Below are 21430 nucleotides of genomic sequence, written 5' to 3'. Positions count from 1 at the left end.
TGTATGATCCCTCAACATTTTGCAGATTCTACAAGGTGTATGTAAACGTTTGACTTCACCTGTATATAGCTTTATGTAATTGTACTGTACGTAAATGAATAAAGTTGGATTTATTTCCAACTTTATATAAAGAGCTGGGTGATGATATAGTTGCATTTTGAAAATTCAGGCATTTACAAATAGACATGCTATGAATCATCTTTGCTATATATCATTTGAACTAGTACATTGTCCTTAACTTTGACGCAGATATCATTTTAGGCACACATAAGGAAGGCGGTGCCGTCACGTTCTGGTCTCATGCCGTGAGTCTGCCGCTGTCCAGTAACGCCATCCTCAGCTGGAAGTTCTGCCACGTGGTGCACAAACTGCTAAGAGACGGTCATCCTAACGTCAGTCCTGTCTACCACAATATCAAAAGATTAAAATGACTTCCATTTAACTTTATTTGTCTAAAATGACCCAAATATAATTTTGTCTTGTAGACTTTACGAGACAGCAGAGGTCACACCGCAAGCATTAGACAAATGGGAACATTATGGGTGCGTGTCGAAATGATCTGGATGTTTTTCTGTTGAGCGAGTCATTTACATCATCACATTAATCTTTCATGGGAATCTTTCAACTTAAATGTTGTATGTTTGCGGTGCTTTAGGGGAATCTGCATGATAGATATGGACATATTGTTGCACTGTATGCCAAGCTGCTGTGCATTAAAATCGATTTCCATTTGAAGGTAAGTTTAATGTGACATTTGAGCTCAAAAAAAAAAAAAAAAAAAAATATATATATATATATATATATATATATATATATATATATATACAGTCAAGCCCGAAATTATTCATACCCCTGACAAATTCTGACTTAAAGTTACTTTTATTCAACCAGCAAGTTTTTTTGGATTAGAAATGACACAGACATCTCCCAGAAGATAATAAGACGATGTACAAGAGGCATCATTGTGGAAAAAAAATATTTTTTTTTACTTTATTTACATTTGAACAAAAAGTGGCATGTCCAAAATGATTCATACCCTTCTCAATAATCAATAGAAAAGCCTTTATTGGCTATTACAGCAATCAAACACTTCCTATAATTGCTGACCAGCTTTTTGCATGTCTCCACTGGTATTTTTGCCCATTCATCTTTAGCGATGAGCTCCAACTCTTTCAGGTTGGAGGGTCTCCTTGACATCACCCTGATCTTTAGCTCCCTCCACAGATTCTCAATTGGATTTAAGTCAGGACTCTGGCTGGGCCACTGTAAAACGTTAATGTTTTTGTCTGCTAACCATTTCTTCACCACTTTTGCTGTGTGTTTTGGGTCGTTGTCGTGCTGAAATGTCCACTGGAAATGTCCACTGGTGATGTTGTTGTTGAGAATTTTGATGTATTGTTCCTTTTTCATGATGCTGTTTACTGTGATTAGGTTTCCTGGTCCACCGACTGAAAAACACCCCAAAAACATTAGGTTCTCACCACCATGTTTGACAGTGGGGATGGTGTTCTTAGGGTTAAAGGCTTCTCCTTTTTACGCCAAGTGAAGGCTACATCATTGTGGCCAAACAATTCAATTTTTGTTTCATCTGACCATAAACAAAAGACCAAAAGTCTTCTTCTTTGTCCAGATGAGCATTTGCAAAGGCCAAGCGGGCTTTTGTGTGCCTTATCTGGAGAAGTTTTGTCATCCTTGGTCTGCGTCTGTGGAACCCAGCGGTGTGCAGTGTTCGTTGGACTGTCTGTCTTGAGATGTTGCCACCAGCAGAGCCCAGATTCATCAGGATGGCCTTGGTGGCAATCCTTGGATTATTTTTTACCTCTCTCACTATCCTCCTGGCCAGCACAGGTGTCACTTTTGGCTTCCGACCACGTCCTCTGAGATTTTTCACAGTGCGGAACGTCTTGTATTTTTTAATAATACTTTGCACTGTAGCCACTGAAACTTCAAAACATTTAGATATGGTCTTATAGCCCTTTCCTGACTTGCAGCCACAATGCGCAGCCGCAGGCCCTCAGTGAGCTCCTTTGTCTTAGCCATGACTGTCCACAAACCAACAGCAGAGAGCTTCTGTTTTTCACCTGCTGAGTTGATTAAAACAGCTGTTCCCAATGAATCAGGGTAATTAGGATGCTTTAGAACAGCTTGGACTATTTGGAATGGTATAGAACTTTGGATTTTTCTATAGACTGTGACATTTTGCAAAGGATGTGAATAACTTTGGACATGACACTTTTTGTTCAAATGTAAATAAAAGCTGAGAAATATTTTTTTCCACACTGATGTGTACATTGTCTTATTATCTTTTGGGAGAAGCCTGTGTCATTTCCGGTCAAAAAAAAAACTTGCTGGTTGAATAAAATTAACTTTAAGTCAAAATTTAACAGGGGTATGAATAATTTCGGGCTTTACTGTGTGTGTATATATATATATGCACAAATTATGTATGTATTTATCTTGTTTCCACCACAGCATCTGGAAATCCCACCAAACCTTGACGCTCCTGAACAAGTTCTTGATAAAGCCATTGCCATTGATATCAACAAAGTGTAAGTACATTGCTAATGATTTTAGTGATCTTGAATAATCCGTTAATAGAAATTAATTAATTCATACTCATGATCGTTACTTATATAGGTTTGACATGACAGGTGAGGTTCTGGAGTACATGGAAGCAGCTCTAAAGCTGCAAGAGACAGGTAAGCATAATGTTTTTTGTTTTTAATGCAACCCAAATAAATGCTTTTAATAGTTTAATTCATAAATTACACATTAAATTGATCAAAAGTGACAGTAAAGACATGTATAATGTTACAGAAAATTTCTATTTCAAACACTTTTTTCTTTTAAACCTTTTTACACATCAAAGAATCCTGAAAAAATGTATCATAAATTGCACAAAATTTAAATAAATAATAAGGATCATGTGACATTGAAGACAGAAGTAATGATACTGAAAATTCAACTTTGCGTCACAGGAACAAATTACATTTTAAAAATATATTAAAGTAGAAAACCGTTATTTTAAAATATAATAATATTTCACAATATTTTCTTTGCAGTTAGTGTGTGTATAATAAATATTGTGTACTTTTTAAATGCAGTTTTTCGGCAAATGGAGTCCAGCTCCACCAGCTCTACCACACCAGTGGGTCAGTGCCGTCTGGCACCGCTGGTTCTCGTCATTCAGGACTGCGGTCCGCTCTACCATTTCCTGGTCAAGCTCTTGTTCAAGTTACACAGCCGTGAGTCTTGTTGTTTACATGCTGCTCTCTTTTATATCCATCATTTTCATTGAGCTTAACAGCGTTGTGCATCTGTGTCACAGGAATACCGGTGGACGCTCTGTTAGGACACAGGGAACGATTCCGTGAGCAATTCGACGGGTAACTGATGTGCAGTAGAAAAAGCGGACAATTATTTTTGTTATTGCCACTAACCAATATATATTTTTACAAATATTTATTCAAATAAACAGGCCCCATGCCAAAACTCCAGTGTAGAAATTTACAAGTAAATTCAGGTATCAATGCATTATAATGGGTGTGTGTGTATTACGCATATAACGCACACATTAAAAGTACTAAACATTTGGCCTTATATACAAGTTATATTGTAAAAAATAATATGTTCTGTTAATCTTAAAGATTATACAGCATCTTTATATTCATCCTATGTGTCCTCTTAAGATGTACATTCATTATCATTTTTGTTAACCTTTTGAAAATTAACCATGTTTTGTTTACTACAAAAAATGTTTTACTATGGTAACCACAAATTATCCATGGTTTTGCTACAGTAACCTTTCTTTAACCATGGTATTTGTAGTAAAACTGTGGTTAGACAAATGGTAATCAATACACCAAAAAACATGGTTACTACACCTTTAGCCTACTATAATAAAACCATGGGTAATTATCTTAAGGGATTTGTATCTGTGTATAGAAAAAAACTAAGAAATTGTTTGTGAAATGTTTCGCAAACCACCCTGAAGTTCCGAACCCAATTCAAATGATTCACGATACGCTCTTCAAAGTTCCGATTTGCATCAAATGATTCACGATACGCTCTTCAAAGTTCCGATTTGAATCAAATGATTCACAATACGCTCTTCAAAGTTCCAATCTGAATCAAATGATTCACGATACGCTCTTCAAAGTTCCGATTTGCATCAAATGATTCACGATACGCTCTTCAAAGTTCCGATCTGAATCAAATGATTCACGATACGCTCTTCAAAGTTCCGATTTGCATCAAATGATTCACGATACGCTCTTCAAAGTTCCGATTTGCATCAAATGATTCACGATACGCTCTTCAAAGTTCCGATTTGCATCAAATGATTCATGATACGCTCTTCAAAGTTCCGATTTGCATCAAATGATTCACGATACGCTCTTCAAAGTTCCGATTTGAATCAAATGATTCACGAAACGCTCTTCAAAGTTCCGATTTGAATCAAATGATTCACGATACGCTCTTCAAAGTTCCGATTTGCATCAAATGATTCACGATACGCTCTTCAAAGTTCCGATCTGAATCAAATGATTCACGATACGCTCTTCAAAGTTCCGATTTGAATCAAATGATTCACGAAACGCTCTTCAAAGTTCCGATTTGCATCAAATGATTCACGATACGCTCTTCAAAGTTCCGATTTGCATCAAATGATTCACGATACGCTCTTCAAAGTTCCGATTTGAATCAAATGATTCACGAAACGCTCTTCAAAGTTCCGATTTGAATCAAATGATTCACGATACGCTCTTCAAAGTTCCGATTTGCATCAAATGATTCACGATACGCTCTTCAAAGTTCCGATTTGCATCAAATGATTCACGATACGCTCTTCAAATTTCCGATTTGAATCAAATGATTCACGATACGCTCTTCAAAGTTCCGATTTGCATCAAATGATTCACGATACGCTCTTCAAATTTCCGATTTGAATCAAATGATTCGCAAACAAGCTGCAAGGTCCCAATCTGATTAATGATTTGCGAACCCGCTCTGAAATTCCAATCTGAATCAAATGATTCACGATACGCTCTTCAAAGTTCCGATTTGAATCAAATGATTCACAATACGCTCTTCAAAGTTCCGATTTGCATCAAATGATTCACGATACGCTCTTCAAAGTTTCGATTTGCATCAAATGATTCACGATACGCTCTTCAAAGTTCCGATTTGAATCAAATGATTCACAATACGCTCTTCAAAGTTCCGATTTGCATCAAATGATTCACGATGCGCTCTTCAAAGTTCCGATTTGCATCAAATGATTCACGATACGCTCTTCAAAGTTCCGATTTGCATCAAATGATTCACGATACGCTCTTCAAAGTTCCGATTTGAATCAAATGATTTGCGAACCTACTCCGATGTTCTGATCTAAATCAAATGATTTGCAAACCCACTCCGAAGTTTCGATCTGAATTAAATGATTTGTGAAACCCGGTCCAAAGTTAATATCTGAATCAAATGATTTGCAAACCCACTCCGAAGTTTTGATCTGAATAATGATTCGCGAACCCACTCAGAAGTCCCGATCTGAATCAAACGATTCGCGAACCCACTCCTGAAGTCCCGATCTAAATCAAATGACTCGTGATACGTAGTGCAATGGTTTAACTGATTCAGAGTTTCTACACCCTTGGAAATTACTGCTGCATTGAATTTTTTTGGTCTGTCTTTGTCCTCCTCAGTTTGACACAGTTTTTTGAGAGAGCAAGAGGGATGGAGTTTTTCAAATCTATTATTCAGATCCCTGATCTTCCTGATGTAAGATTGTCACACTCTTATTTTATTGAATTTCGTTGAATCAAACATTTTTACAAAATGCAATCAAAGAAACAATATTGACAGATCAGATGGCGTAAAATGTTGAACAGATGAATGTATTCTTATGAATGTTGTAGGAGCCTCCGAATTTCCTGCGTGCGGCTTCATTCGCTGATCACGTGAAGCCTGTGGTCATTCAGAATGAAACACCTGACTATAATGAAATGGACACACATCTGGATTTTAGTGACCGAGACTATCAGATGGTAAAAACAACCTGGATTGGTCAAACTTTGTAGATTATGCTTTTACACATTTGTGACAATTTTAACATTCCTTTATTTTGTTCAACAGAATTACGGATACAACCAGTTTGAACCTCCAAGTGACATATCAGTGCAAAGGTAACACCCCTTAATAATTTTTTTTTTGTTGCACAAATTAGATCTGTTTTTATACTGGATCTTTTTTCCTTGACAACAATGAGACTAAATGGAGAGCAAATGCAGACTTTAGTGTAAATGCTTTCCTCTCAGATGGTTCTCCTGGAAAAATACTCTAGTATCGCACATATGTCTGAGTTTTAGGAGAAATATCTGTTTCAAAATTACAAGTCAATCAAATCTTTAGACGTACTTGACTGAAATGATGTTTGCTATGATCATTAAAGAGCTCCTATTTTGCTTTTTTACTTTTTGAATTTTAGCCAGTGTGTGGTGTGTATGTTTGGGCGTAAAAACATCTACAAAGTTACAAATCTCACAGTCCACTCCAAAGGAAGATATTTAGTTTAAAAAAAAAAAAAAAAAAAAAAAACTTTTTAAGAACTACAACGAACAGCTCCTTCGGACTACAGCGTTTGTTTTCCGGATTCTATGATGTCACAATGTAAATCCCGCTTACGGAAATTCAAATTGTTGGCGGGTGGGGAGGGACGAGTTGGGGGATTCGCCTAACTTTAGCAATGTAGCATGGACAGCCGCTTCTGGGATGCTTCAGCGAGCTGCAGGGCAGCCCGTATAAATATAAGCATTGACTAAAGTGTCTGCAAACTGCTCCGGTAGCAGTGCTGGAGCTGCGCCGCTGATGTGTGCAGTATAGAGCGAAACACATGCGGAGCCGTGGCTGATGTAAACACAAGCATTGACTAGAGTGACGATCATCGGTGGTCGTGTCGGAGCCGTGCCGTGTGCATTGTGTGGTAAGAGATTTATTTATCATACAGTGTAGATAGCTTCACAAGCCTTATGCTGGAGTTGGTTTCGGGCATGTAAATAATTAAAAAAGCAAGCACAATAATGATAATATCATGTATCGGCGATCTCGCAGGATGTTGATAGGACCAACACTACTGTAGCGTACTATTTACTCGCCCTCCACGCATCCTAGATGTATATGATCCATTGTGTTTTTATAAGAAAATATCCATATTTAAAATGTAAGAATCACTTCAATCTAGTTTGTGCAGTTGTACAAAGGACGTGGCAGGACTGAAACCAATCAGAACACATTTAGTTTTTCGGAAGGCAGACCTTCATCAAACCCGGAGCTAATCAAGCCATTTGTGCCAGCCTGGGGAGAAAGCTATTGTAATAATGTGAATTATGTGAAAAATAATGCGTTTTTCGAACCACCAAGCATGAGAGCATGTTATAGTGCACCCCCAAAACTAAATAAAGTTTTTTTTTTTTTTTTTTTAAGAGCATAATAGGACCCCTTTAAAACCTTTTAATCTGATGCTTAAATTAATTTTGTAGAGTTTGGATGACTTTTATTTTAAATTTGTGGATAATAGTAACATAATAAAAGAACAAATTTATGTCCAAACGTTTGTTATTTCTTTTCATTTTTTCTATAATATGAACTCTCACACAGAGAGACTGAGGCTGATACTCTGAGAAAGGAACTTGAGGTGGTGAAACCAGAGCTGGAGCTCATAAAAGTGGAGGTTAGACATTTGTCTTTATTTACATCTGTCTGGAAGAAGTGTTTCCTTCTCTTGTCACTGATTCCCATCATCCGTGTGTCTGCAGGCCCAGCGTGCCGTGGTCCATCTCAAAAGTCAGGTCAATGAACTGGAATCGGAGCTTGAGGACCAGCGGACACACAAGCAGATGGCACTGGTGGAAAACGAACGTCTGCGCATGGAGGTGGAGAACCTCAGAGCACAGACCGCAGTCGCTGCCAGCATACAAGCCACGGCTGAGGATGCGGGAAGTAAGTGACCTCTGACCCCAGACACACATGCACAACGCATACTATACTGCTTGTTTGGCAGAAATTAAAGGGATAGTTCTTTCATTAATTACTCACCCTCATGTCGTTCCAAACCCGTAAGACCTTTGTCCATCTGTGGAACACAAATTAAGGCGAGACACTGCAGGTGAATAGGGTAAAAAAAAATAACTAATAGTTATCACCTTACTTACTCAGTTAATTAATCACATTGATAATTGCAAAAAAAAAATTGTATTACAAGTTTTCTGAAAAATGTTAGGTTTAAATATGCAAATGAGGCGTTATTTATTTGAAATATGTGACCCTGGACCACAAAACCAGTCTTAAGTCGCTGGGGTATATTTGTAGCAATAGCCAAAAATACATTGCATGGGTCAAAATTATTGATTTTTCTTTTATGCCAAAAATCATTAGGAAATTAAGTAAAGATCATGTTCCATGAAGATTTTTTGTAAAATTTCTACTGTAAATGTATCAAAATGTAATTTTTGATTAGTAATATGCATTGTTAAGAACTTAATTTGGACAACTTTAAAGGTGATTTTCTCAGGATTTTGATATTTTTGCACCCTCAGATTCCAGATTTTCAAATAGATGTATCTCGGCCAAATATTGTCCTATCCTAACAAACCATACATCAATAGAAAGCTTATTTACTGAGCTTTCATATTCTATATACATCTCAGTTTTGTAAAATTTAACCTTATGACTGGTTTTGTGGTCCAGGGTCACATATGTGCTAATTTGCATACATTTCTAGTACAGAAATCTGAACACTGGATAAAGTCAGTTGCAAAATTCTTGTTGATTTTTTTTTACATATTAGAGTCAAATGATTTTACAGAAGGAATTTTGGGTATCTCATTTTGTCACTCCGATTCAGAAAATACTTAGAACAGGCAGAAAACAATATATTTTTTACAGTTTTTTGGGGGGAAAAAATATAAAATCAAGCAAATTATATATGAACAAATCCCTCTGTAAAAACTTTCAGGATATAGACAGGAATAAAAATGTAAAGTTTGGTTTGTGTAAGTGCTACTGAAATGGAGATTTATGGCTCACTGTAGGAGAAAAAAAATCATTTTGAGAATCATTGTAATAGAAATCTATTGACATAAATAGATAAAGTGCTATAAAAGAAACACTTAATGCTTTCTTTTGGGTGTTTTCTTTCCACTTTCCACTCTGAAAAAAAAAATTCCCTTAAGATACTTTATTTTTTATGAAATCTGAGAGCTTTCTGACCCTCTGTAGACAGCAAGGGAACTACCAAGGTCAAGGCAAAGAAATGTAGTAAGGATATGGTTAAAATAAACCATGTGACATCTGTGGTTCAGCCGTAATTTTATGAAGATACGAGAATGCTTTTTGTGCGCAGAGAATACTAAAATAATGACTAGTTCCTTTGCTGTCTATGCATGGTTACAAAGCTCTCAGATTTAAAATAAAAAAAATCTTAATTTGTGTTCTGAAGATGAATCAAGGTCTTACAAGTTTGGAACAACATGAGGATGACAGAATTGTCATTTTTGGATGGATGCAAGAAATTGATCAAAAGTGCAAGTAAAGGCAATAATGTCACAAAAGATTTCTATTTTCTATTTCTATTTTATTCTTTTTGAACAAAGAATCCTGAACAAAAATGTGTGATGTTTTCCACAAAAATACTGTTTTCAACATTGATCATAATCAGAAATGTTTCTTGAGCAGGAAATTAGCATATTAGAATGAATTCTGAAGGATCATGTAACACTAAAGACTGGAGTAATGATGCTGAAAGCTTCAGCTTTGCATCATTTTTAAATTACATTTTAAAAATATAATCAAATAGAAAACAGCTATTTTAAATCAAAAAGATATTTTACAATATTACTATTTTTACTGTATTTTTAATCAAATAAATGCTGCCTTGATGAGCATAAGAGCTTTTCAGAAACATTAAAAAAAACCTTTTTTCAAACAGCCGTATGAACGAAAATCTCTTGTTCCAATGTTTTCTAGGCAGAGCTCAGACTGCTCAGATACATTTCACTCGACTCAAAGAGAAACACGCCGAGCTGGTCAGCAGACATGCTGATCTCATGCAGAAGGTAAAGACAATTTTGTGCTGTTTCCTTTAAATATTATTGACAAACAGTGCTGGTAACTTTATCAATTATGCGTTATGTGAACCCCTAGTAAAATCTATTTCTGTTGTGCCTAATGTGAAAAATATTCCACAGATATGTTGTCATAAGAAGTTTTGGAGAAAAAAGTATCTTTATTCATCCTAGATAAACTCAGGGATAGTTCACCAAAACATTTTAATTTTCTCATTAATTACTCATGCTCATGTTGTTCCAAACCTGTAAGACCTTCATTCATCTTTGGAATACAAATTAAGATATTTCTGATGAAATGCGAGAGCTCTCTGGCCTCTCCGTAGACAGCAATGGTCCAACCATGTTTAAAGACCAGAAAGGTATGAAGAACATTGTCTAAATGGTCCATATGACATCAGTGGTTCAACCTTAATTTTGTAAAACTACGAGAATACATTTTGTGCGCAAAAAGAAAAAACCCAAACAAAAATGTTAAATAGTTTTTCAAATCGTTTTAAATAGTTTTTTTGTTTTGTTTTGTTTTTTTGCACAGAAAAAGTATTCTTTTCACTTTGTAAAATTTACAGTTGAACCATTGACATCTATAACATCTTAATTTGTGTTCTGAAGATGAACAAAGTCCTTACAGGTTTGGAACGACATGAGGGTGAGTAATTAATGGCAGACTTTTCATTTTGGGTGAACTATCCCCTTAAAGGTGGTGAAATGTTTGTGCCATATGGTTATTGTCTTTGTTAATGGTCATGATTTTCTGTCAGAATGCAGAGATGGTGAAACAGGTCAGCAACACTCAGCAGGTACAGGAGGAGCTGGTCACATACAAACAGCAGATGGCAGTAGAAATGGAGCAGCTGAAACAGGACAACAACTCCAAGGTCACACTACACACATTTATGTTGATAATTCCAGAAATTCTTGAGATTTAGAATCTCACACTACCACTACGCTCCACTGATACTATTGGTTGACCATTCAATGATTTTAAAGCTGATGCAGATATTCCAATATTGTAATATCAATAACAGTTGCAGTTACAATAGTTAATCACGCTCAGCAAGCCTGCATTTATATGCTGAAAAATACAGTAGTATTGTGAAATATTATAACAATAAAAAAACTGTTTTCTATTTGTATATATTTTAAAATATAGTTTATTTGTTATTTAAAGCTAAATTTTCAGCATCATTACTCAAGTCTTCAGAGTCACATGATCTTTCAGAAATCATTCTAATATTCTAATTTGCTGCTCAAGAACATTTTCAGAGTTCTTTGATGAATAGAAGGTTCCAAAGAACAGCATTTATCTGAAATAGATTATTTTATAACATTATAAATGTCTTTACTGTCACTTTTGATTAATTAAATTAGATCTTTCTTAATAAAAGTGTTAACATCTTCCATGGACAAATGGTTGCAAGATTTAATTGGATCTATTGCACATAATCTCAAAAATATCTGCTGATTTATTGGCCTGGCTGAAATATCTGCCTCTCATTAACTTTAACTGAACTGTAATTTTCAGCTGGAGGCCCAGAGAGCAGAAATCGAACGTTTGAAGCTAGAGCTAGCAACCGAGAGGGCTGAAGTATCCCAAGTCCATAATGCTTTGCAGAGCAAGGAGAAGGTAAGAGCTCTGTCTGTGCACATAAATGACTCCAGATTTCTAGATGAACAACTGAATGTATTCAAACGTTCTAGTATGTACTGTAATGTTTCTCTGATATTTGTGTGTGTTTAGGCTGGAGACCAGTTGAGCAGTGTGTTAGTAGGTCTTCAGGCAGAAAAAGAGGCACTACTTCGTACAGTGAAAGATCAGGAAGCTGAGATCGCTAGTCTCCGTCAGGCCGCCCAACTCCACCAGACCACCCTACAGCAGGAGAGAGACCGACATCAGAGAGAGATGACAGCACTGCAGAATCAGCTGCAGGAAAAAGTCAGTGCAACTGATTTTACATGTGTTTTGCTATTGTGATTTTAAACAAGACAGCATGAGGTCTAAATGAGTGTGTTTGCTGTGTGTGTGTGGTCAGTTGATTCGCGAACAGGAGCTGCAGATGGAGATGGACAAACTGAGACGTGAGCTGGAGGAGAAGCGATCGGAGCTGCTGCGTGCTCAAAGCACTCTGAATAGTAAAGAAACGGTGAATATATTTCCTCTTCAGTAGACGTTTCTGTTGCCATTCGTGCAGCTTATGCATAATGTGACTTTCTTTTCCAGCTTCCCAATGAATTTCATGACAACTACACATTTACACAAGCATGCAGACACTAGTTGAACATATTAGCGGGTGACCAGTATGATTTTTACAAAATCAGATGCTGATACAGTTGAGGTCAAAAGTGTACACCCCCCTTTCAGAATCTGCAAAATGTTAATTATTTTACCAAAATAAGAGGGATCATACAAAATACATGTTATTGTTTATTTAGTACTGACCCGAATAAGACATTTGACATAAAAGATGTTTACATATAGTCCACAAGAGAAAAATTTGAATTTATAAAAATGACCCTGTTGTTGTTCATGAGTCCCTTGTTTGTCCTGAACAATTAAACTGAATTAAACTGTTCGCTGGTCTTCAGAAAAATCCTTCAGGTCCCACAAATTCTTTGGTTTTCCAGCATTTTGTGCATTTAAACCCTTTCCAACAATGACTGTATGATTTTGAGATCCATCTTTTCACACTGAGGACAACTGAGGGACTTATATGCAACTATTACAGAAAGTTCAAATGTGCACTGATGCTCAAAAGGAAAAACTATGCATAAAGAGCCCTTCAGAGGCTACATAAGACGTGTTTTCCAGTAGACAAAATAAGTTTAATTTACCCTGTGTTGGGGGTAACGCATTACATAACGTTGCATAATCAGATTACTTTTTTTAAAGTAACTAGTAAAGTAACACATTTTTATTTACAAGAAAATATGAGTTACTTATTAAAAAAAAAGTAATGCCAGTTACTTTTTGTTTCCGTTATGTATATAATCGCATTTTATTAACCAGTGTCTTTGCTGCTGACCTTTGTTGATTCAATTCTACCATAACTAACATTTAACTAACATTTTTGCTTCATTTTTGTCATTGCTAAAGAATGTTAAACTTCCTGTTCCTACAGTTCTACAGACATGAATATATGTTTCCTTCAGCCTTAGGCTTATTCATTTCACTTTTTGGTGTGAAAGGGCTTTTACATTGGCTAAAAATTTAACTTTTTAAATAAAAAACAAAACAAAACAAGTAAGTCTTGCCCTGAATTAAAAAGTAATGCAAAAAATTGCACATTACTTTCCATAAAAAGCGTAAATTAGTTACTTTTTTAGGGTCTAACGCAATATTGTAATGCATTTCTTTTGAAAGTAACTTTCCCCAACACTGAATTTACCCTGATCTTTAAATTAAAAAAGTTTGCACCCTTTGCACTCTTAATGTTTTTTTTTGTTTGTTTGTTTTTTCGGGAGCATCAGTGAGCGTTTAAACCTTCTACAATAGTTATATATGAGTCCCTCAGTTGTTCTCTTTGTGAAATGGCGGATCTTAAAATCATACAGTTATTGTTGGAAAGGGTTCAAATACACAAAAATGCTGCAAATCCAAAGAATTTGTAGGACCTGAAGGACTTTTCTGAAGAACAGCGGGCAGTTTAACTGTTCAGGACAAACAATGGACTCATGAACAACTATCACTAAACAAAAAACACAGCTGTGGATCATTCAGGTAACAACACAGTATTAAGAATTAAGGGGATGTAAACTTGTGAACAGGGTTGGTTTGAACTATTATTTTCTCTGGTGGACTGTATATAAAATCTTTTATGTAAAATATATTATTTAGGCCAGTACTATATAAACAATAACATGCATTTCGTATGATCCCTCTTATTTTGTTAAAATAATTAACATTTTGCAGATTCTGAAAAGGGATGTAAACTTTGACCTCAACTGTACAATATTTCGAGTGCAGGCTGACTGATAACTTATACAGTACTGAAATCCATCCATCCATCCATCCATTTTCCTCCGCTTATCCGGAACCGGGTCGCGGGGGCAGCAGTCTAAGCAGAGACACCCAGACTTCCCTCTCCCCAGACACTTCCTCCAGCTCTTCCGGTGGAACGCCGAGGCGTTCCCAGGCCAGCCGAGAGACATAGTCCCTCCAGCGTGTCCTGGGTCTTCCCCGGGGCCTCCTCCCGATGGGACATGCCCGGAACACCTCCCCAGGGAGGCGTCCAGGAGGCATCCGGAACAGATGCCCGAGCCACCTCAGCTGGCCTCTCTCGATGTGAAGGAGCAGCGGGTCTACTCCGAGCTCCCCCCGAGTGACTGAGCTCCTCACCCTATCTCTAAGGGAGCGCCCAGCCACCCTACGGAGGAAACTCATTTCGACCGCCTGTATCCGGGATCTTATCCTTTCGGTCATGATCCAAAGCTCATGACCATAGGTGAGAGTAGGAACGTAGATCGACCGGTAAATCGAGAGCTTCGCCTTACAGCTCAGCTCTTTCTTCACCACGACAGACCGGAACATCGACCGCATTACTGCAGAAGCTGCACCGATCCGTCTGTCAATCTCCCGCTCCATCCTTCCCTCACTCGTGAACAAGACCCCCAGATACTTAAACTCCTCCACCTGGGGCAGAGACTCCCCACCAACCTGAAGAGGACTGTACTGAAATATAATATAATATATAAATAGCCTGGCGATTATATACTAAAAACAAAGGATGTAATCTCTTTCAAAACTGAACATTATTTGTGTTTGCATGTGTTTTTTAGACAGGAGACCAGCTGAGCAGTGTGTTAGTGGGTCTGCAGGCGCAGAAGGAGGTTCTTCTGCGTTCAGTGAAGGAACAGGAGGCTGAGATCACTAACCTGCGTCAGGCCGCCCAACTCCACCAGGCCGCGATGCTGCAGGAGAGAGACAGGAGTCAGAGAGAGATGGCAGTGCTGCAGAGCCAAATGCAGGCCAAGGTCAGAAAAACTAGGGATTGTGGGCAATTTTCCATATGCTTGTCTAGATCAACTTTGTGTAAAGAAAAGAGAGATTTAGTGTAAGATTTTTGTTTATGTATATGAAATTTAACAGCAGGAAACACAAACTAATTAAGTTATAGTTCCCCATATTATCATTAGGCGAGACACTAACTATTCATAAACTAGACAGACTTAATTCTTGTTTAATTTTTTTTTTTACATATTAGAGTCAAACGTTTTTACGTTTTTACATTTATGGCTCAGTGTAGAAGAAAAAACTCATTTTGAGAAAATGGCCTTTAAAAATATGTATTGTAATTGAATAATTGCTATATAATAAACACTTAACAGTGTCTTTTGGATGTTTTCTTTCCACTAATCTGAAAAAACACTTAATGAAAAACCAAAAAGCCAGAAATCTCAAACTTGACAGGTGCATGAAAAAACAGTGCAGTGCCTGCAGTGTCTCCTCTTAAGCAGTCAAACAGTCCAAAGAAAACGTCTTTAAAACAGAAAGAAAAGTCAAAAAATGAGATCGGATGAACATTAAAAAATCTGACCAAAATTTCTCTTTGTAGGTTCATTGCCAAAAAAGTGAAAGACATCTTTCTCGGAACAGGGACAAAAACAGCAACTCTCCTCTATGCCCTTAATCTACTGTAGTAGTATTTTGAGGGTCTTAATTGGTGCTTTTGTTGTGTGTTTTTATTGTACAGTTAAGTCAGGACTCAGGCATGTTGCAGCAGAAGCTCCAGGATGAGCAGTTCAGTCTGTTGCAGTGTGCTGTGGTGGAGGCCGAAGGCATCGTCCTGGATGCTGTGGCCAAAGTGGACGATCCGCTGCACGTGCGCTGCATCAGCACACCAGGTCTGTCCTTCCTTACCCTCCTGCTCTTCATACCTATGAATATCCTCATCAGTTATTTTACTCCACATATCTCTAATCTCCATTTGCAGATTATTTGATCAATCGGGCTGAGTTGACGTTGGCGTCCATTGATAAGATGCAGCAGAGTCATGCGGCCTATTTGAAGAATATGGATGGTAGGGTGTCAGTTCTCATTAGTAAGCTACAGGTTTATGTGTTAGCGTATTGTAATTTCGTCCTCCTTTTCTAGATGCCAGTGGTATGTTGAGGTCGGTGACCCAGTTCTCCCATCTCATCGCTGACACTATTGTTAATGGAGCAGGAGCTGCACACTCGGCGCCTACGGACCAAGCAGACCGTGAGTGATATTCTTTATTAATCAAAAAGTGCACATGCACATTTCTTATGATGCTGTTGACATTCAAAATCTAACTTTCTGTAGTATTACAAAACATAATGCACAAAAAGTTGCATTAACACAGTCTTTAAAGGTTTTGTAATACAAAATCTGCACAAATGATTTGCTTTCAGAAAAGCAAACTCTGCTTCACAAAAACAAATTTCAAATGGTCCAAACTGATTGTTTTTGGCCTTTAGATAGTCCAAGCTAGTTTAGCTGCTGGTCTAGATATTATTTATAATTTCTCAAAAAATAAGTTGCATTACCACAGTCTTTAGTTATTTACGGTTCTGTATTACAAAATCTGTACTCATGATTTGCATTAGAAAATCAGCTAATAATACCAGATGGTTTTGCATGATTTTTACATGGTCAGAGCTGCTTATTTATGGTCCAAGCTGGTCTAGATGCTGATGCTGAAGTATAATTTATAATTAATATAATTTAAATATATATATTAGGGGTGGAGCCGAACCCGAATACGGTATTCGGAAAGGCACAAATAGCGTGTTTTTTTTACAAATACTTATTTCGAACAAATACTTAAAAAAAATACTTACTTTATATCAAAAAAGCTGCGTTTCCTCATGAGACCGCAGTGCATGCCTGCATGAGTGAGTGAGTGACATTCAGGAGTCGGGGGGTGGGGGGTAAAAGAGGTGACTGACACAGGCTGCTCCACACAGCAACAGAGAAGACTCGGCTGAGCGAAAAAAGACTTCACTGCATCACTATTTTTGTTGAATAGATTTTTGTACCTTAACTGGGATCCGGAGGCAGTTTATAACTTTCGGGAAGCGAAGTTTGATTGGGAGATTATTCCATTTGGGGCCGTTCACATGTAGCGTCTTTTGCGCCCAAGTTTGTTATTTCAAATGTAGACGCGCGGTATGCGCGCTCATAATGGAAGCGACGCGGTCACGACGCACTCGTTTTTTCCAGGCACGTCCGTGCCGCATCCAGCTAAAAACATGTAAACTTTTCAGGATGCCTCGCTTATCAACGGCAGACGCCACGATAGCGCAAGCTGCAGAGCGCTTTGGAAAGATGGAGAAAGCGGCGCGCCTAGCGTTTTCCACGCGTTTTTAGGCGCGACATGTGAACGGCCGCTTATATGGTACGTTTAAAGGTCCCATATTGTCAAAATCGAAATTTCCTGGCTTTTTTCATGATAACTGAGGTCTAGGGGCTATGTAACTACCATATGAGTATCAAAACAGTCAATCCACAGTAAACTGCACACAGACTGCTTAAAGTAGCTGTTCATTTTCACGAGCCGCTGTGACTTCCGTACAGATGTGACGTCCGATCTACTCAGTCACCGCCTTCAGTCACCACCGTCCCACCCTCCTTTTGTCAAACCCAGACAATATCGTGTCCATAACATTGCTAAGCAACAACAACAGGAAAACAAGTCAAGAAAACCCTGTTCAGTCGATAGATGTCGAAACTACATCATTGCACAGGCTTCAGAACAACGTGAATATAAGAGACCAGTGGCACGTCAACTTCAGCCTCTTTCACACAGCGATTCCGGTAAATACACGCATAATGTGTGTGCTTTACACACAACCCATAAAGACATGTGACGTTTGGATGTGAGATGTAAACATTTCACTAAACTGAAACTAACCTGAACAAACTGTGCTTCAGCGCTGATAGTGCGGAGCTGGCTCTGCCCGATCGCCGCTTCATTCCACTTTGCACGTATTTTTTTGTCGTGAAGAGTCGCAGGGTAACGTGCATTATCACTACAACACTGCCTTTATGGTTCTGGCTTTTGTTCACACAGTGCTCGTTCCCGTAATTTTTCCAGAATCAGCGCGCATTGTGAAAGGGGCTTTACTAAAGCAACAGTTAAGTAGCTTACTGCATTCGGTGTTTGAAAAAGAAAAAACATTAATGATCATTCTGAAATATCTTGTTGAGTATCAGCAAGCTAGGCTCTCTCTATGGCTCTGGGCTAGGCTACAGCATACATGACCGTAGTTACCTGTGGTTGGCCTGGCTGTGCGTCACTCAGAAAACAACAGGCCAATCAGAAGAGAGGCTCATGAATATGAATTAGATGGGCCAAAATCGACCTGTTCTTGACAGAGCTCCTAAAGAAGGAGCTGTAAAAATATATTGAGATGGATTTTGGCACTTATACCGCAAATATATATTATATATATTATATAAGTTACTCTGTAGCTTACAGCAAGATGTAGGCTATAGGCTAGTTAACCTTAGCATAGCTTCCCGTCACTCATTATTTTTATGCCTATTTTGAATTTTACTCGAATACAAATACAAATACTTTTCCCCCCTCAACAAATACAAACACAGATACAAAAACCGGCTGCTTTGCACATCCCTAATATATATATATATATATATATATATTTATTATTATTATTTTTTTTAAAGATTTGTTTTTGTCGTTTTTTGCCTTTATTTTGATAGGACAGATCAGAATTGACAGGAAACGAAGTGGGAGAGAGATAGGGGGCGGGGTCGGGAAAGGTCCTCAAGTCGGGATTCGAACACGGGACGCCCAGAGCGCAATACCACTGTATGTCGGCGCGCTGCCCACAAGGCTATCGGCGCCAACATATAATTTAAATAATTTTTATAATTTAAAAAAAGTTGCACATTTATTCAAGATTTTGATTAATACATTTTATACCAATGATTTGCATTAAAGATTTATCTAACACCAGATAGTTTTATATGGTTTTAGCAGGTCCAAGCTGCCTATTTTTGGCCTTCAGATTATTTAAAATAAATAAATTGCATTACCAGTGTCTTTTAAAGTGAAGATTTTGTATTACAAAATCTGTACTCATGATTTGCAATAGAAAACCTACCTAATACCAGATCTGCATGGTTTTTAGATGGTCCAAACTGCTTGCTTTTGGCCTTTAGATGGTCCAAACAGGTTAGCTTTGTTGGTCTAGATATAATTTATAATTTCTTACAAAACTTTAAATCACTTTAAAAATCGTGGTGATGCAAATTATTTTTATTACAAAATCTGTATTCATGATTTGCAATAGAAAATCATCTAATACCAGACAGTTTTGCATGTTTTTTAGATTGTTTAAGCTGCTTATTTTTGGCCTTTAGATGGTCCAAGCTGAAATAGATACTGGTCCAAGACAAGTATAACTTATAGTTTCTTTGAAGAAGTTGCAAATTTAACACAGTATTTAACAATATAGATTAATATATATTGTACCAGTTATTTGCATTAGAGATTCAGCTTATACCAGATGGTTTTGTATGGTTTTAGCAGGTCCAAACTGCTTATTTTTGGTCTTTAGATGGTCCAAGTTGGTTTAGCTGCTGGTCTAGATATTATTTATAAATTCTTAAAAAAAATAAGTTGCATCACCACAATCTTTAAAGTGATTCAAGGTTTTGTATTACAAAATCTGTACTCATGATTTGCATTAGAAAATCCACCTAATACAAGATTTGCATGGTTTTAGATGGTCCAAACTGCTTGTTTTTGGCTTTAGATAGTCAAAACTGGTCTAGATGCTGGTTGAAAGACAAGTTCATTTATCATTTCTTTAAAAAAGTTGCAAATTTAACACAGTATTTAACGTTATTCAAGTTTTTGTTAATGCATTTTATCCTAATGATTTGCATTAGAGATTCAGCTAATACCAGATGGTTTTGTATGGTTTTTAGCTGGTCCAAGCTGCTTATTTTTTGGCCTTTAGATGGTCCAAGCTGGTTTAGCTGCTGGTCTATATATAATTTATAATTTCTTAAAAATAAGTTGCATTACCACAGTATTTAAAGTGATTCAAGGTTCTGTATTACACAATCTGTACTCATGATTTTTAGATATTTTTGGACTTTAGATGGTCCAAGCTGGTCTAGATGCTGGTCCAAGACAAGTATAGTTTATAATTTCCTTACAAAGTTTTTACACAGTATTTAATGTTATTCAAGTTTTTGATTAATACATTTTGTACCAATGATTTGCATTAGAAATTCAGCTAATACCAGATGGTTTTGTATGGTTGTTGGCTGGTCCAAGCTGCACATTTATGGTTCCTAGATGGTCCAAACTGGTCTAGATATCATTTATAATTTATTAAAAAATAAGTTGCAAATTGCCACAGTCTTCAAAGTAATTCAAGCTTCGCATTGCAAAATACAAATGATTGCATGGAAAAATTAACACAGTATTCAAATTTTGTACTTTGCACTGATGATTTACATTAGATGGTTTTGCATGTTTTTTAGCAGTTCAAAACTTCTCATCTATAGTCCTTAGATAGCTAATTAACTTGACTGACAACTGTAGAACTGGTTTTAACCTAGTAGAGCACTTTGATCAAGCTAGTTAGAGCTGGTTTACCCTCATAAAAAACAGCAGCAAATCATCTTCCATGCTCCTAAAACCATGTTGACCACCATATTCTTCCAGCAGTCTGATGATTTTTGGTTCATTTCTCCATAGGTTTGACAGATAACTGCCGGGATTGTGCCACTCACTGTCTCCAGTATCTAAAAGAGCTGAAGCTGAAGGCCACGCTCCCGAGAGCAGACCCTACTGCCGTCCGCTACGTGGTCCAGCGTATCCTCAACCAAGGACAGGTGCAGTGGCCAGTGATGGCATCTTCAAACTTGATTTGTCTTTGTGTTTGTGTGACATAAGTGACCTCTCTCCCGGTCTCCTGCAGGACCTGCGGCCCAGGGGAGCAGACGTGCGGAAGGAGGAGCTGGCAGATATGGTGGATAAGGAAATGGCTGCAACTTCCTCTGCCATTGAAGATGCTGTGCTGAGAATGGATGTAAGTTAGCAGTGTGTTAATGATTCTGGATTAAATTCAGGACTAATTTGCTACAACTTCATGGGGTTTTCTTATGTAATACAGGAAATATTGAGCCAGGCAAGAAGAGATACATCTGGAGTGAAGCTGGAAGTTAATCAAAGGTTAGTTTTGGGATATAGTTTTATAAATAACACGTAAAATACACTACCAGTCAAAGGTTTTTGAACAGTAAGATTTTTTATGTTTTTGCTCTCCAAGCCTGCATTTATTTGATCCAAAGTACAGCAAAAACA

The 21430-nt window shown here is 37.4% G+C and overlaps 1 protein-coding gene across 1 annotated transcript in view; it reads left to right on the top strand.

Annotated features, from left to right (window-relative positions):
• Window positions 1–21430, top strand: part of LOC141299855 (huntingtin-interacting protein 1-related protein-like) — a 28622-nt gene that overhangs the window by 3316 nt on the left and 3876 nt on the right. The window contains exons 3-26 of the mRNA XM_073830224.1: window positions 250–392; window positions 486–542; window positions 656–736; window positions 2473–2549; window positions 2638–2699; window positions 3105–3245; window positions 3329–3386; window positions 5706–5781; window positions 5919–6047; window positions 6136–6185; window positions 7657–7729; window positions 7815–7998; window positions 10024–10112; window positions 10883–10999; window positions 11647–11748; window positions 11863–12057; window positions 12155–12265; window positions 14898–15092; window positions 15812–15962; window positions 16052–16138; window positions 16213–16320; window positions 20822–20958; window positions 21045–21155; window positions 21240–21298. Coding sequence (XP_073686325.1) covers window positions 250–392; window positions 486–542; window positions 656–736; window positions 2473–2549; window positions 2638–2699; window positions 3105–3245; window positions 3329–3386; window positions 5706–5781; window positions 5919–6047; window positions 6136–6185; window positions 7657–7729; window positions 7815–7998; window positions 10024–10112; window positions 10883–10999; window positions 11647–11748; window positions 11863–12057; window positions 12155–12265; window positions 14898–15092; window positions 15812–15962; window positions 16052–16138; window positions 16213–16320; window positions 20822–20958; window positions 21045–21155; window positions 21240–21298 — 2593 coding nt within the window. The remainder of the gene's footprint in view (window positions 1–249; window positions 393–485; window positions 543–655; window positions 737–2472; window positions 2550–2637; window positions 2700–3104; window positions 3246–3328; window positions 3387–5705; window positions 5782–5918; window positions 6048–6135; window positions 6186–7656; window positions 7730–7814; window positions 7999–10023; window positions 10113–10882; window positions 11000–11646; window positions 11749–11862; window positions 12058–12154; window positions 12266–14897; window positions 15093–15811; window positions 15963–16051; window positions 16139–16212; window positions 16321–20821; window positions 20959–21044; window positions 21156–21239; window positions 21299–21430) is intronic.

This window comes from Garra rufa, chromosome 23, assembly GCF_049309525.1.
Source record: "Garra rufa chromosome 23, GarRuf1.0, whole genome shotgun sequence".
NCBI lineage: Eukaryota > Metazoa > Chordata > Actinopteri > Cypriniformes > Cyprinidae > Garra > Garra rufa.
Note: the sequence above shows the minus strand (reverse complement) of the source record. Positions and strands in the feature narration are given on the sequence as shown.